The sequence below is a fragment of the Scyliorhinus torazame genome, chromosome 15 (assembly GCF_047496885.1).
Source record: "Scyliorhinus torazame isolate Kashiwa2021f chromosome 15, sScyTor2.1, whole genome shotgun sequence".
Taxonomy (NCBI): domain Eukaryota; kingdom Metazoa; phylum Chordata; class Chondrichthyes; order Carcharhiniformes; family Scyliorhinidae; genus Scyliorhinus; species Scyliorhinus torazame.
In genome coordinates, this window is record NC_092721.1 from 128749255 (window position 1) to 128767168 (window position 17914).

Sequence of the window (17914 nt, forward strand, 5' to 3'; positions counted from 1 at the left end):
GGAATAATTTCTTTGGTGATTTTTAGCACATGGATTTGCATTCTGTATGTGTGCAAAAATGCATGTGCATTTTGTTTTCTTTTGCAGTACACATTTCTAATCTCACAATTTTTTTTCCTTTTAGAGTCGTATATGCCCGTTCTTAATAGACCCTTCTTCACGCGCCACAGAATGGTTAAAGAGTCACTTGAAGGAGGCACGCCTGGAAGTCATTAACCAACAGGTATTAATTCCTATACCAGCTACAGTTTAATTATCTTATGTAGTGAATAAGAAGTAGATTAACACTATGGGCTATATTTTATGCTCTCTTGCAGGCATGTATGAAAGCACGAGAGGCACTTAAATTCAGCACGTGGCCTTCATACCACCTTCTGGAATTCTCCTGGAGCTAATGTTGATCCTTTCCAATTTGGTTACTGGGCATATAGAAATACATAGGCGCTTTGTTCATGTTGCTAATGTGACATAATGACTGCATGGCTGCGATGTAGTGGTCTCGTTAGCCGTAAGCACTAATCCTGTAATGGCTGCTAAATCCTGCGAGCAGTCAAAAATAGATTTGCGCCGGCGAGATCGCAGTTTGAGATCTTCCACCGGTGACATGAGGCTTCAACCTGATTTCAGTGGATTAATATAATTTTACATATTATCGAAGAGCTAGATGCCATGGTGCCCGACCATAGCGCATCGTGAATCACTTCTGGTTTTGAAAAGCGAAAACCAATCTTAATGATCACGCGGGAGTAAGGGGGTACCTGTAGGCCCCGCGGGTTGAGGGACAAGACTGGACATTGTCCCCTGGCACCGCCTAGGGGGCACATGAAGGAGGCAGTGCCAATTGGGAAATTCTTCTCCATTGGGGGAGGTTCCCCATATGCGTGGTGCTGGGAGTGGGGAGAACCCTGATGTCTGTGGAGGGGGTGTGCACTGACCCATCCCGATCTCAGGGGGGCCTTAATTTAAGGACACCCTGATCTCAGAATCCTGGCTTTGGTGGCATGTTTAGAACCCGCCCCTTCAGCTGGCTGTGTGATCTTCGGCAGTACTTTGAAAGTGCACAATGTTGTTTAAACAGGTGAGAAAAGGCGTCTGTGAAGCCGGTGAGTTCTCCTTGCCTGATCCAACATTTTGCAATTTTGGGAAAATTACACCCCATGGGTGGAAACTTACCATATTGTTTCAAAGTGTCGGTTCCGGTGGGATAATTGCTGAGAATCCTGCCGGTGCCAATGGTGGGAAAGTTCGCTGAATATTAAGCTCCTTTAACAAAATTTTCTCCCCCCCCCCCCGCCACATGTTTCACGCCATGCTCATAGCAGCTTGCCTCTGACTCAATCGGTCTTGGGAAGATTTAATCATTAAATCTGGGGCTCTCCTTTTAAACACCTCCCCAGCAATTTATTCCAAGACCAGTCGGGGCATGGCTGCCAGGAGGACATTACCAAGCTTCTCAGAGGAAGCCCTCACCAAACTCCTGGATGGTGTGGAACTGAGGCATCCTCTACCCGGGACTGCGCAGACGTCCATCAAGCAAGGTCACCAACCATGCCTGTTGGCCACAGTAGTGAATGCCAGCTCACTCCATAAGAGGATCGGACAAAAGGCAGTGCATCATCATAATAATAATAATTTTTATTAGTGTCGCAAATAGGCTTAATACTGCAATGAAGTTACTGTGAAAATCCCTTAGTCACCACACTAAGGCCCCTGTTCAGGTACACTGAGGGAGAATTCAGAATGTCCAAATCACCGAACAAGTATGTCTTTCGGGACTTGTGGGAGAAAACCCGAGCGTCCAGAGGAAACCCATGCAGACACAGGGAGAACATGCAGACTCGCACAGACAGTAACCCAAGCCGGGAATTGAACCCGGGTCCCTGGCACTGTAAAGCAAGAGTGCTAACCACTGTGTTACCAGCAGCAGTTGCAGCAGCAGGTGCTCTCAGTCCAAGGCTTCCAACTATTTTGATCAACACCAATAACCAAGTAAACTAATGTAAATAAATTGAGGGTCAAATTAAAATGAAATGAAAATTGCTTATTGTCACAAGTAGGCTTCAAATGAAGTTACTGTGAAAAGCCCCTAGTCGCCACATTCCGGCGCCTGTTCGGGGAGGCTGTTACGGAATTGAACCGTGCTGCTGGCCTGCCTTGGTCTGCTTTCAAAGCCAGCCTTAAACAAATATCAAATTACAAATGATACAGAAAACACAAAATAAAAATGTTATTAAAGGGGTTAGTGAGAGACTCCAAACATTGCGGTGCCCAACGGGCATTGAAGACTTCGAGGGTGTAAGAGAACACCGCTTGCTCTCTCTCCAGGATCACCCAGCCGTGAATGTTGGCACGGTAGAGGGGCAGACAGTCGGTTCAACAATGTTACAAATTGGATGTCAATCAGTTGCTCAATCATACATTGTAATGCTGACTCAAATGACACAACTGACACATCAAGAAAGGGTCAGGGAGCTGATCAGGCAACTGGTTTTCCCTTGTGGCAGGCGAGACACACCTGATTCCTGTGAAGAATGAAGGCATCCTCATTTCCCACCTCACAAGGGCTGCGGATTAAACAAACCTTCTAATTTGAACAGCCCGCCACCCAGACACTAATCCAAGCTAGCCTGGCTTCCATAAAGAGCGGCCTTGAACTTCCATACAGCTCATTACCTCTGCCTCCCTGAATGTGGGAGTTCATTCTCATTGCAGTCGTCCTCCCTCCTGTTAGGGTCTTCAGGCCTCATGAAAATTCCCCGTTCTCAGAGTTCCCCACTCTGCCCATGCATCCTGGCCTCTCATGGAACCCCACCCAAGAATCTCACAATTCCACCAGCCAGTGCTGACCCAATGGATTCACCTGCTTCCACGCACTTTCCAATTGGCTCTCTCGAAGGGCAATCCCTCAGTGGTGATATCCCCACAAGCCCAGCAAGGAGGTTACGGGAAAAGCTGGCTGTATGCCAGCCACCAGAGTCCTTTGTATGTAGAGGCTCACAGACTTGAAGGACCGCTAAGGCCTTTGAGCGATCCCACCCCTTGATATGCCGAAACTGAACCTCATCTACCGTCCCCGAGATGTACTTAGCTGGGTCCACCACGTCCTCTCTGGTGCCACTCTATGATGACGCCCTGGGTGGGAATGGCGACCGAAGCGTTCACCTCCTGATATCCCCTTCGGAGGTGTGGTTGGCAGGTTCTAATTTTTATACAGATGTTGTAAATAACGCTGGTGTGATGTTACGCAGGAGACCAATGAATATTCAGTGAGTGGAGAAGTCCCGAATGGAGGGCTCGCTGGAGAGAGTCACATTTTCGGATTCTCTCCGAATATTCTGCCCACTATGCCATTCTCACTGATGGGTAACGCGGCTCAAAACCGCCCACTGCCCCTCCCTCCCTTGTGTTTTTGCTATTGTCTAGTGATGAATCGCTGGAATCTGACAATTTTGACATTGAAGTCTTTTGGTAGTTTCTGAGCAATCTTGGTCTTTTGCCAAAACACTAGACATTTTTATTCCAAAAAGCAGCTACACTGAGCTGATGCTCTTGTCATGAGAATGTCGCTTTAAGAAATGGTTAGCTGCTTATGTTACTGCAGTGATGTCAGAGTGTGGGTGGAGCTGAGCTCTGGTTCTGCTTTTAGTTTCACTTTGAGAAAAGCTTGGCTGTGTCTGTCTTTTTGGTATCGTTTTTGAATGAGTTAGCAGATGTTACAACTTCTAACTTGAAACCAGCTTCATATTTCGTTCCTTTTGCTGGAGGATCCATTTCTGTTCATTGTTAGCCATGCGCGATCTGTTCTTTATGGAAAAACTGAGGCCGACTCCTAATGCAAAGAAAGGATTTCTTAGCAGAAAAGGGGATTAATATTTGCCAAGTCTCGGCCGAAATGTAATCTTTAGTACAAGAAAATGGGGTTGTCTTATAGACCCTTTGTTGTCTTATACATCATGATCTACTGTATGCACAGTTTACATAAAAGTTATCATTGAGGAGTGTACCTCACTTCATGGAAAAGCTTGTCGGGTACATCTATGTAAAGTTACAATTGTTTTACATTTAAATGTGAATTGAACCTTTCTCTTTCACTGGGCCACACATTTTACTATATCAGTGATTCCTGAATTTTAAATAGCTAACCAGTTGTCTTTCATATCAACTTGACAGGATTCCAACTTCATTACAGCTGTAGAGCTGGCAGTGCGCTTTGGGAAGACATTAATTATCCAAGAGATGGATGGAGTTGAACCTGTATTATATCCACTTCTGAGAAGGGATTTTATTGCTCAGGGTAAGTGTTTCTAGACAGTTCCTATGGTTTAATAAAAAATAATTAACATGATGCTGTTAGTAGGAGTATCAGAATGTTGTCGGGGGGAGAGGGGTAAGTTGAGGTAAGTTCCACAGGAACGGATAATGGACACTTGATGCTGCATTATGTAATTAGTGACGTTTAAAACAAAAACTGCTTGAAAACCAACAACTAATCGGGGAGTGCAATTAGGCGAAGAATTGGTTTTACCGCCGAAAGCTTTGCGGGCGCCGGGTTCACGCCAAATCGCAATTCTCCGGTGCCTCGACAGTGGCGACAATGCGTTCCACTCCGCTCGTAAAGTAAACACCCTTGGCTTATCATTAGCAAGCCTGACTCGATATTCTCCAGGGCCTCTGCAGTTCTCCGCCTCCACGTGGGGAATTCCCAGCGGCAAAGTTCACTTTTGTCTTTAAAAATTGTGAAACGGCTCCATGGCTGATGAGGGAGAGGGAGTGGGTACAGAAAGTGTCCAACATCACCATAGTTTGCTGACAGTTGTGCTGCTGGCCAGGGGACTTATGCCAGGGCCAGGGGGAGTAGCGGGGGGTGGCCAGGAGGTGGGCTGTAGGGTCGGGGTGGACCGGCATGGAATATCATTGCGGCAGCCTTGCAGGCTGCCATGCACTCCAGTGACTGCCCACTGTGAACCTAGGGCACTGGTCATAAGGGTGACCCCCCAGGCCACACCCCCTAGATGCCTTCTGGCCCCAGTTGACCTACAGCGCAACCAGTGCCATCTTGTTGGCTAGGACAAGTGTGTCTGGGGAGTGGAGTGCTAATATGCGGCTGCAGCCTGTCAACCTTCAGAGTGTCAATCCCGACCCCGGCGAATCCGACATTGTTTTCCATTGGAATAGACCGTGCTCTACGTAATAATAATAATCTTATTAGTGTCGCAAGTAGGCATACATTAACACTGCAGTGAAGTAACTGAAAATGCCCTAGTCGCCACACTCCAGCGCCTGTTCGGGTACACTGAGGGAGAATTCAGAATGTCCAATTCACCTAACAAGCATGTCTTTCGGGAGTTGTGGGAGGAAACCGGAGCACCCGGAGGAAACCCATGCAGCCATGGGGAGAACATGCAGACCCCGCACAGACAGTGACCCAAGCCGGGAATTGAATCCGGTCCCTGGTGCTGTGAAGCAACTACTGCGCTACCGTGCCGCCCATGTAATTCCCCACATTCAACTTCATTTGCCAGGCTTTCCCCCAGTCACCCAATCTATCTATATCCTATTGCAGAATCACAATATCCTCATCACAACATGACCTTCCACCTATTTTTGTAACATCTGCAAATTTGGGAAGCCTAAATTCTGATCCTTGCTCCAGGTCATTAATGTAAATTGTAAACAATTGTGGACCAAGAACTGATCCCTCCGATATTCCACTAGTTACATCTTTCCAGTCTGAAAAGGACCCAATTATTCTAACTCTGTTTTCTATGTGACAGCCAGTTTTCAATCCTTGCGAACACCGTTCTCCAATTCCATGGGTTTTTATTTTATGCACCAACCTCTTACGCCGCACCTTATCAAATGCCTTTTGGAAATCTAAATACACTATATCTACAGGTTCCCTTCTATCTACTCTCCCTGGTACATCCTCAAAGAATTTGAGAAAATTTGTCAAACATAATTTACCTTTCGTAAAACCATGTTGACTAGGTTTGATTACATTCAGCTTTCCGAAATGATTAGCTATTTCATCTTTGATTATTGACTCCAGCATCTTGCCAATAGTAGATGTTAAATTAACTGACCTAGCCTTTCCTGCCTTTCTCCCTTTTTGAGCAAGGGAGCCATATTGGCTGCTTTTCAATCTTTCTGTACCCTCTCGGAATTTAATGAGTTATGGAAAATTTCAACAAATTGGTCCACTATCTCTGCAGCCACTTCCGTTAAAACCCTTGTGTGTTTATCTGGTCCTGGTGACTTGTCCGCTTTTAGCCCCTTAGTTTCTCTAATACTCTATCCCTTGTGATTTGGATTTTTGTAAGCTCCACCATGTTATTTGAAATCGGTCCATCTGATACTTTAGGGATTTTTGCAATGTTTTACACAGTGAAGACTGATGCAAAAAAATTATTTAGCATATCCGCCATATCTTTTTTCACCTCATTCAGTAGAGATTCCACATTTACCTCAGCCACCCGTTTCCTATTTATATCTCCATTGAAACTCTTACTGTTTGTTTTGATGCTGCATGCAAGTTGTCACTCAAAATTTATTTTATCCCTTATGAACTTTTTAGTCTTTTGCTGCTGGATCCTGAAAACTTCCCAGTCCTCTGGCCTACCACTGTCCCTTGCCACTTTGTATATCCTGCTTTTCAATTTAACATTATCCTTTTGCCTCTTTCTCGTGGAATCCCTCTTTTTGATTGGGATAATCTCCTGCTGAGCATTAGACCAGCTGTTTGACTATCTGCCACTGCTCATCTACTGACCTTTATCTTAGCTTGTTTACCCAATTCACCTTAGATAACTTCTCCCTCATACAATTATAATTGCCCTTATTTAAGTTGAAGAGCCTGGTTATGGACCTATAGCGTTCACCCTCAAACTGTGAATATTGGAATTCTATCATATTGTGGTCACTACCATCTAGGGACCCTTAACCGCAAGATCCTTTATTAATCCTTCTTCATTGCACAAACCAAATCGAAGATAGTCCGTTCCTGGGTAGGTTCCACAATGTACTGCTCTAAAAACCAATCCCTGATGCACTCCAAAAATTCTTCTTCAACGCTGCCCTGGTTTGTCCAATCAATATGCAGATTAAAATCTCCCACGATAATTGTAGTTCCCTTCAAACATGCCCTTAATATTTCCCCATTTATGCTCTGACCTCTTAAGAGATCACATTTTGGGGGTTGATAGATTACTCACAGCCTTGTCTTCCTTCTCCGGCTATTCGTGATTTCTACCCAAACTGATTCTACTTCACTCTCCACTGCCTTTATATCATGACTCAGCATTGCTCTGAAACCTCCCTTGATTACCAACGCTACCCCACCTCCTTTCCTCTTTGGCCTGTTCTTTTGGAATGTTGAACATTGAATGACATGTTGAGCACCCAGTCCTGGTCACTTTCCAAACTCGTTTCTGTAATAGCTAATGCATCATATTCATATGTTGCAATCAGTGCTGAAAATGCTTCGTGTGTTCAGATAAAGAACATTTAGCTTTGATTCTTTCCAGTTGTTTATAATTCTGGATTCGCTCTGTGTTGCACATTTTTGTTTATGTTTCCTGCCCCGGCCTGTCACACTATGACAGTCACATTCCCCCTCACTATCCTGTGCCACTGCTCTCTCATATACCTCTGATTGTTTTAAACATTCCATTCTTGGAATCCTCCCCCTTCTAGTTAGGGCCCTTTTATAAGTCCTTGGTGCCATATAATGTTCATATGATCTGTCCCTTCCTGTTGTTTTCTGTTGACACTCAGACTAACCTGCACTCTTACCTTTAACTTTGACTTCCTAATTTTCCAGCAATTGAACCCTCAACTACACACTTTAGTTGAAAGCATTTTCTACTTCCCTAGTTATATGGTCCGCAGGAACACTGCTCCCAGCCTGGTTCAGATGTAGGCCGTCCCAATGGTACAGCCCCACTTTCCCCAGTACTGATGCCAATGTCCCACCAACCAATACCCACTTCCTCCCACACCAGTCTTTACTCATCTCTCTAATTGTACATACCCTTTGCCAATTTGCATGTGCTTCAAGTAATAATCCAGAGATTTTAACCTTGGAGGTTCTGTTCTTTAATTCAGTGCCTATCTTCTCAAACTGCCTACACACAACCTCCTTCCTCATTCTACCTCTGTTGTTGGTGCCTACATAGACTATGACCACTGGATCCTCCACCTCCGACCGCAAGTTCCTCCCCAGCCCAGAGCAGATGCCCTGAATCCTGTCACCGGGCAGGCAACACAGCCTTCAGGAATCTCAACCCTGGCTATAGAGAACAGTGTCTATTCCCCTGACTGTACTATCCCCAACAACAACTACATTTGACTTTTCTGCCCTACTTAAATTGCTCCGTGAATCCTGGTACCGTGGTCAGTTTGCTCATCGTCCCTACAGACCCCTCTCATCCACAGAAGGAGCAAGCATCTCCTAACTGTTGGAGAGGGATAAGGGCTGAGGCTCCTGCAATGCTATTTCTTGGATCCCTCTACCTGCTTCACTTACCATCACACCCTCCTGTGCCTGACCATTGACAGAATTTAAGGCAGTTAACCTAAGGGGTGTAACTGCCTCCTGAAACGCTGCTCTCCCCCTCCCTGATGTGTCTCAATATCTGAAGCTCAGATTCCAGCTCACTAATTCTGAGCCAAAGCTCGTCAAGCAGCAAACATTTGCTATAGACGTGGTCACTATGAACCTCAATGTGGTCCACTAGTTCCCACATGTTGCAGCTACAACACATCACCTGACTTTGATTCACTATTTTACTTAATTAAAATTTATTTAATTTAGAATTTCAATTTGTTTTTGCTTATACCACTAATCTTTACTTCCCACAATTTCTGTTTCCCTACTGAGGCTCCACTTTCAAAGTCAGAAAAGAAGAGAGAAAGACTCACCTACCAGTCACTTACCACATTGGGTCCTCTCCTCCCGGTCAAAATACTAAAAGCATCAGACATTGTGACACATCAGGGAGGGGGGGTTGTGACACATCAGGGAGTGGGGGGGGGGGGGGGGGGGGGGGAGTTGTCTGGGAGCATTTTATATCACTGAAGCACGGCCAGTGAAGTAGTTTTAATGCATGTTTTTTAAAATATATTTATATTACCCAATTTTTTTTTTTCCCAATTAAGGGGCAATTTAGCGTGGCCAATCCACCTGACCACATCTTTGAGTTGTGGGGGTGAAACCCACGCAAACACGGGGAGAATGTGCAAACTCTACACGGACAATGACCCAGGGGTGGGATTTGAACCCAGGACCACAGCGCCGTAGTCCCAGTGCTAACCATTGCACCACGTGCCGCCCTGTTTTAATGCATGTTGGCGCTAACAAGAAGGATAATTTTAACCGTATGATTTTATTCATTTCCAGTAAATGCTGTTACATGGTCTTAATTTTATATTCGTCAAAAAGGTTAAAACTTTTGTTTGACACAAATTTAAAACAAAAACTAAAAATATATGGGACGGAATTTTCCCTTCCAGCGGCTAAGACCAACAGAGAATCCACGGGTGGATCACGACAGGAAAATTGGTGCAAACCCCTCACTGATCCTGGTACTGGTGAGGCGCAGTGCACCATGAACCTCCCACGGGTCCCGGGCCGCGCATGCGCAGGGCTGATGGTCTGCACCGATCCCGCCGGAAAACATAGTGCCGGCTGTGCTGGAACCCTAACCCGCCTACCCTGACACCACAACCCACCCCCTGTCCATCCCCCACCACTCCCCCCAGCCCTAGTATAAGGCCCCCGGCCAGAGGCACCGATACCGGACAAGTGTCTGCAGCCGGCATGCCGTGTTCCCGACCGCTGGGACCACATGTGGCCCGTGCCGTCAACTCGGCCCATCGGGGGCGGAGCCTCACGGGTGGGCCGGCTGAAGACGTGGCAACGGCCTTGCGACTGCACACGGCCAGCGGCCCGATGTTACCGATTTGGAGGTGGCAGGGCATCGCGAACAGACGTCAAACCGGCACCTGCCCCGGATCCGGCGTTGGAAGCCATTCTCTGCCCAATCGCCGATTTCGGCGTTGGGCTACAGAGAATCCTGTCCATGGTTTTTTTTATCATGATGGAGAAATTTGTCATAAATTTGATTTTTTGGGGGGAAAGAATATTCAACAGTAATAGTGGCTTGGTGTACTGTATTAAAATCAGGTTATATATTGTTATAACCTACCTGGATCCTATTGGTTGGAGACAATTGGTTACCCCATGGTACTTGAAGAATTTGGCTTCCCTAATGAGAGGGGTGTGGGGCAATCATTAGCAGCCCAGCTGTAGTACCAGCTAGAGAGGGAACCAGTCGGGAACTACTGGCTCTGTGTCCACATTCTTGTAAATAAAGTTACTTTCTGTTTGACTGTACAAACTCGTGCTGGATTCTTTTAAAATAAAATATATATTTATTCAAATTTTTCAACAAACCCTCCCCCCAACAAGAAAAAGAATAACCCCCCATATAACAGTAGAAAACACAAATAGGGAAACCCCCCACCTTAACCCAAACGCCACCCCAAAAGAACCCCCCCCCCCCCCCCGCTCCCCCCCTCCCCGCCCCTGGGCTGCTGCTGACCTCCTAACGCTCCGTGAGATAGTCTAGGAACGGTTGCCACCGCCTGAAAAACCCTTGCACAGACCCTTGCAAGGCAAACTTTATCCTCTCCAGCTTGATGAACCCTGCCATGTCATTGATCCAAGCTTCCACACTAGGGGGCTTCGCAACTTTCCATAGTAGCAAAATCCTCCGCCAGGCTACCAGGGACGCAAAGTCCAGAATAGTGGCCTCTTTCGCCTCCTGCACTCCCGCCTCATCCGATACCCCAAATAATGCTAATCCCCAGCTCGGCTTGACCCGGGCGTTCACCACCTTGGACATAGTCCTCGCAAAACCCCTCCAGCGCCGGGCACGACCAGAACATATGGACGTGATTTGCCGGGCTCCCCGAGCACCTCCCACATCTGTCCTCCACCCCAAAGAACCTACTCAACCTCGCCCCTGTCATATGCGCTCTGTGAGTAACTTTGAACTGTATTAGGCTGAGCCTGGCGCAAGAGGAGGAAGAATTAACCCTACTCAGGGCATCAGCCCACGGACCCTCATCTATCTCCTCCCCAAGCTCCTCCTCCCACTTGCCCTTTAACTCCTCCACCGAGGCCTCCTCCTCTTCCTTCAGCTCCTGGTAAATCGCCGAAACCTTGCCTTCTCCAACCCATACACCCGAAATCACCCTGTCCTGAATCCCACGTGCCGGAAGCAGCGGGAATTCCCTCACCTGCCGCCTCACAAACGCCCTGACTTGCATGTACCTGAAAGCGTTTCCCTGGGGTAGCCCAAACTTCTCCTCCAGCGCCCCTTGGCTCGCAAACATCCCATCGAAGAACAGGTCCCCCATTCTTCTAATCCCTGCCCAATGCCAGCTCCGAAACCCCCCATCCATCCTTCCCGGGACGAACCGATGATTCTCCCGAATTGGGGACCAAACCGAGGCTCCCACCTCGCCCCTGTGTTGCCTCCACTGCCCCCAGATCTTCAGCGCCGCCGCCACCACCAGACTCGTGGTGTACCTTGTCGGCGAGAACGGCAGCGGTGCCGTCACCAGCGCCCTCAGGCTCGTGCCCACACAGGACGCCATCTCTAGCCTCTTCCACGCCGCCCCCTCTCCCTCCATTACCCACTTACGGATCATCACCACATTGGCTGCCCAATAATAGCCACACAAATTTGGCAGCGCCAGCCCTCCCTCTCCCTGCTACGCTCAAGAAACACCCTCTTCACCCTTGGGGTCTTATTCGCCCACACAAATCCCATGATGCTCCTGCTTACCCGTTTGAAAAAGACCTTGGGATCATAATGGGAAGGCACTGGAACACAAAGAGAAACCTCGGGAGGACCGTCATTTTGACCGACTGCACCCTACCCGCTTGTGAGAGTGGCAGCATATCCCATCTTTTAAAATCCTCCTCCATCTGCTCCACCAACCGCGTCAAATTGAGCTTGTGCAGGGCCCCCCAGCTCCCAGCCACCTGGATCCCCAAGTACCGAAAGTTCCTTTCCGCCCTCTTCAATGGTAGGTCGTCTATCCCCCTTCCCTGGTCCCCTGAATGCACCACAAAGAGCTCACTCTCCCCAACGTTGAGTTTATACCCCAAAAAGTCCCCAAACGCCCTAAGGATCCGCATGACCTCCGCCATCCCCTCCATTGGATCCACCACATACAACAACAGGTCGTCGGCATACAACGACACCCGGTGTTCCTCTCCCCCCCGGACCAGTCCCCTCCATTTCCTGGACTCCCTCAGTGCCATGGCCAACGGCTCAATTGCCAGTGCAAACAACAAGGGGGATAAGGGGCCTCGTCCCCCAGTACAGCCGAAAGTACTCCGACCTCCGCCGGTTCATAGCCACACTCGCCACTGGGGCTCTGTACAGCAGCCTGACCCAACTGATGAACCCCTCCCCGAACCCAAACCTCCGCAACACTTCCCAAAGATACTCCCACTCCACCCGATCAAAGGCCTTCTCCGGTCGTGCTGGATTCTTAATGGCCCTCTCAAAATGTATCATTTAGCAATGCATAATTTTTTGAAGGGGTTTTATAGCGTGAATAATGGGATTAAAAGTGGAAGCTTACTTAAAATCAAGTGATTGTTAAGGTTTCTCCATGTGATGATTTCAACAGCGTACTCAGTGGAGAAGCAAGCTCATTGACAGTAGTTTCAGGCTTTCTGCTTTTTTAAAAAATTTAGATTACCCAATTAATTTTTTACAATTAAGGGGCAATTTAGCATGGCCAATCCACCTACCCTGCTCATCTTTGGGTTGTGGGGGCGAAACCCACGGAAACACGGGGAGAATGTGCAAACTCCACACAGACAGTGACCCAGAGCCGGGATCGAACCTGGGACCTCTGCGCCGTGAGGCTTGAGTGCTAACCCACTGCGCCACCGTGCTGCCCTCTGGCTTTCCGCTTTTAACTGTGCCAGAAGTTGCTGCTGGTTTCAAAGTTGTAATGATGGCGAACACTGACTTTTTCATTGCACAATCAGGGTGACTAGGGCAACTGTATCTCCTTAACCAACCAGATTGAAGGATTGAGTTTTAAACAGCAGAAGAACTGAGAAGGAAGTTGTTATATTTCTTGCTGCAAAGAGAAAAGGTATGGAGGTGCTCACACTCTGGATTCTTGTAAAACACAATGAGAGGGTTATTAAGGGCGTTGCTTGTACAATCAAAGATGGTGATCTCCCCAAAGCCTGCACAAACACTCTGTTGGTGTCACAACACATCAGAGGATGCTTTACCAGCAGGGATGTATTCTCTGATACATAACACACTTCCCCCTGTACTTAATTAGTGCAACAACAATTAAAATTTATGCAGCCGAACCACTTATGCATTATGCTGTGCATATATACATTTCAATAAGATAGTTTCTATAGTGGACATCTATTCCTTTTTGAAAAATTTGGCGTTCTTGAACTTGGTTACTTGAGACCCTGAAAGTGCCCTCACTCCTTTCTGTAGATGGTAATTTTTGAGTAGTTATTTCAGCATCTGTCGCTAGGTAAAAAGTCCTCAGAAACAGTATTTGAACTTGTCACTGTCTCAGGTCTTTGTTCTGAAGTATAGCGCTCTAGATTGCCCAAGGGCAGGATCTCTTGAAAAGTTTCTGTGGTCTCACTTTGTGCATCATGTAACTGATCAGCATGACATCGCCAAACACTTTTATCATCTGTCTGTACGGTGTATGACATTGGACCTGTCTTTCTAGGATCATAGCCAGTATCCATTTCTCGTTGCTGGTGTAGTTCCGAGCTAACATACTCCATCCTTGGGTGAATTCTCGCTTTTTAGACTTCTCCCTCCCAGCAATTTGTGTTTTGACAAAGAGTCATTCAGACTTGAAATAAATGCTGTCAGAGCTGCTGCGATTGTCCCGTATTTTCTGACTTTGTTTCAGATTCCAGCATCCGCAGTAATTTGCCTTTATCTTTGTGCTTGTTGTTTGAAAATCTCTGAAGCATCAGTTGGTTAGCAAGTCAAACTGTATTCGTAGTTTCCTTTTGAACAACAGCATCGCCGATGAACTTTGCATGATAGCATGTACAGTGTTATGGTGAATTGATTTATTCTTCTTGCCAATGTCCTCAGGTCCTTTGATGCTTTGATAAAATGCTTTAATGATTGCACAAAATGTTCAGCCAATCCATTTGTTGCTGGATGATATGGAGCTGACTTAAGATGGTGTATATCGTTTCCCTTCAAGTAGTCCTCAAACTACTTCAATGTAAACTGCATGCTATTATCAGTAACAATCTGCTCCATTTTGAACTGTCAGCTCGAGTCTTCATCTGACGTAGGGCTTGAGGTCTGGACTTTTCTTATTCACGTCTGATAGCGTTCCTTTTTGGGCCAGGTCCATCATCTCCCCCATTACTGGTTTGGTTTTTGTATACTTTTGAACTTGAGAGGAAATCACAGGTACACTATCCATGAGCAAGAAATATAAAATATTGACAAAACGTACTTCAGGTCATGCTTGACTTGTTACGGCAATCGTGACAGAGCACCATGACTTGCGCCATTGGATATCGTAAGTGTGTGCCGACAATAGCAATGATCATCTTTGCACTCTACTACCTGCTAAAGAAGATATATCTTTATATGGCCCAAATATTGTAGTCAAGGGTGGATGATCCATCGAGTAAAATGGCACCCATCAAGGTAACTGAAAATGATGCTCTTTCTTAATATTCCTGCGCTAGAAAGAGTGCATGAAGCAAATACTATTGATCTTCCCTCTTCAAAATGCATAATGTGCAAGACGACTCACCAACTTCATAGGGCGAGGCATCGTAATCAACTTGCAACTTCATCTTGGGATTATAATGAACCAACAACTCTGACTTCTGTAAAGTTTCTTCTGACCAGTGTCATGCCTGTTTGACACATAGCAATGTTTGTAATTACTTCAATCGTGTTGCTAAATGTGGAACAAATTTACGATAATAATTGATCGATCCTAAAATCGACCTTAAAAGTGTCACAATTTGAGGATATGGTGCTCCTAAGTTTGCAGACAGTTTCTTTGGCTCCTAATGCAAGCCATCTTTGTCGATGATGTGACCTAGGTAATTTACGGATGTCATAAAAGAGTTGCACTTTTCCTTTTTAACTCTCAGGTTGCGGTTCTGTAAACGCTTCAGGCTAGTTTCTAAGTTCTCACTGGCGCTGAGTAGGTCATCTAAATAACAATGCACTCCATTCAACCCACTTAGAACTTGATCCATGGGTCTTTGAAAAAGACCAGGCGCAGATGTTATTCCATTAGGAAGTCTTCAGTAATGGAACCAACCTTTGTGTGTCACAATAGTGAGTAGTGGCTGTGATTTAGCAGCCACATTCGTGTGCAGATATGCCTGTGAAAGATCAATATTACTGAATTTCTGCCGGCCAGAAAGTTCATGAAACAAGTCTTCAATCAGTGGCAGTGGATAATAATCTGCGCACAATACTGGGTGAATGGTTTTTAAATCTCCACAAATTCTCACTGAACCATCACGTTTTAATACAGGAACTATTGGTGTTACCCAATCACTTGTGGCAAGAGGTTCAATTTTCCTGCACGTACTAGTCTTTCTAGTTCTTCTTCAACTTTTGGCCTAATGGCGTATAGTACGATTCTAGCATTGAGACATTTGAGTGTGCTGTCAGGCTTGATTTTTAGGTGTATCTCAACTCCAGTCAGAGAGCCTATGGAATCTTCGAACACCTTCTCGTACTGCATCAGAAGTTTTTGCAAGTTGCTCTTTGAATCCACCAGTTGATTGACTGTTTTCGATTTAAGCCTAATCTTAGCCAATCATGCTCTGTCAAATAGAGCAGGAAAGTTTCCATGGACAGCGTGAAGAGGCACTTATCGTTGTCTGTCCAATTATTTCTACTTTCACCATAATTCAACCTTTTAATGGTACAACCTCTTCAGTGTATGTCCTTAGGATCACATATGATGGTTTTAAAGGAAGATGCTTCAGTTTTGATGATAAATTGTCTCAGGTATTAACAATACTGCTGCACCTGTATCCACTTCCATTTTAATTACATGACATTCAAGTTTTGGATATGCCCAAAAACTTTGTTGATCGCCCTGTATTGATAAAGCACCTAGCTTAAGCTCTTGCAGTAGCTTCATTGCACTGTCTTTTGAGTAATCTTGAGCTTTGCCCACTAATTGATAAACAGGACTATATTGTTTAGCTGCGTTTTTTCTTCTTGCACCTTCTTCGTGTAGAAGTTTTCTGAGACTAACCTGCCTTGGCAATGTGGCCCTTCTTGCCACAGTTCTTGCAGGTATTTGCTTTACTACAGCATTCCCCTGCTAAATGTACAGCCTTTGTACAATGGTGGCGTGGTTGCATCTTTGCAGCCTTGTTCCTTGCAGTGCCCATAAAGTAAGCAGCTTCCTTTGAATAGCTTCATTGCAGGGTCCACAAACCAACCTGTCACGAAGAGTATCGTGTATTGCAGTGTTCTTCAAAGTCAGGGGCGCGACCCGCGGGTGGGTCGCGGGCGGGTGTCGGGAGGGTCGTGGAGCCGTTGCCCGCGGCGCTCCCAATCGCGCAAATCCCTGCGCAGCAGCCGGCTTTTAATAACGTCGGCTGCAAGTGGCCTTTAAAATGGGCGTGAACATGTAAAAAAAATTTGGCCGCATTGCGCGATGATCGGCGCACAGGCGCAAATGCACATGCGTGCCAATCATCGGGCATGCATGCGCAGTGCGGCCGCTATTTTTTTAAACGGTTGCAGTTTTTTGTTTTACAAGTTCTGTAGTGGTTTTTATTCATTTATTTTATTCATTTAATTTTCATTTTTTTCTTTTATTTTATTCATTTTATTTCTTTTACAAGTTCGGGGAGGTTTTATTCATTTTTTTCATTTATTTTATTCATTTGTTTTTACAAGTTTGGGGAGATTTTATTCATTTTTTTTGTTGCAAGTTTGGGGGGGTTTTATTCATTTTTTCATTTATTTTACTCATTTTTTTTACAAGTTCGGGGTGGGGTTTTATTTGATAAAATTTTACAGGAAAAAAAATTCAGAACTTTGGACAGATGGAGACTCCATACTTTCCGACACCAGAAGGCTTCCCCTTCATCCAACAGGTTCCATTGGAGGAGCGTGTACGAGGGCCAAAGGGACCCAAAACCATTTCCTCCATTTTTGTCAGCAGCAAACAAGGTAAGAGAAAATGGTGGGTCGCGAGGTCGGCCGGCGTGGGTCGCGAAGGTTGGCCGGTTGGTAAAAATGGGTCCCCGGAAAAAAAGTTTGAAAAACACTGATGTATTGTACCAAATTCGCAATATTTAGCATATTCTTTTTAAAGACTCTACAAACTGTAAAATGCTTTCACCTTCTTCCTGACTACAGCGGTGGAACTGAAACTTTTCTGCAATCAATAATGGTTTAGGAGAGTAATGTCCCACTAAGCTTTTCATTAATTTAATGAAGGGTTTAATCTCCTGTTAGTTGACAAATTTCCTTTTTCTCAATGACGTTTTCTGCCTCAATCCTCGTTGCCAATTTTCTCTTCTGTTATATTTCTTTGTTGCTGCAAAAAGAAAAGGGGCGGGATTCTCTGAAATGGAGTAAGAGTGTTCGCGCCGTCGTGAACGCCGTCGAGGTTCACGACGGCGCGCAACGGCCCCTATTCCGACCGATTTAGGGCCCGATAAAGGGCTAGGAGCGGCGCCGCGTCATTTACGCGCGGCAGGCCTTGGCGCCGCGTAAAGGCGGCGGCGCATACATGACGTGGCCGGCGCCGCATAACTGGCGTCACCCTCGCATGCGTGGTTGCCGTCCTCTCCGAGTCCGCCCCACAAGAAGAT

The 17914-nt window shown here is 46.0% G+C and overlaps 1 protein-coding gene across 3 annotated transcripts in view; it reads left to right on the top strand.

Moving 5' to 3' along the window:
• Nucleotides 1–17914, top strand: part of dync2h1 (dynein cytoplasmic 2 heavy chain 1) — an 866357-nt gene that overhangs the window by 438837 nt on the left and 409606 nt on the right. For all 3 annotated transcript variants that reach the window (XM_072476728.1, XM_072476730.1, XM_072476729.1), the window contains 2 exons: nt 125–223; nt 4171–4294. In XM_072476728.1, coding sequence (XP_072332829.1) covers nt 125–223; nt 4171–4294 — 223 coding nt within the window. The remainder of the gene's footprint in view (nt 1–124; nt 224–4170; nt 4295–17914) is intronic.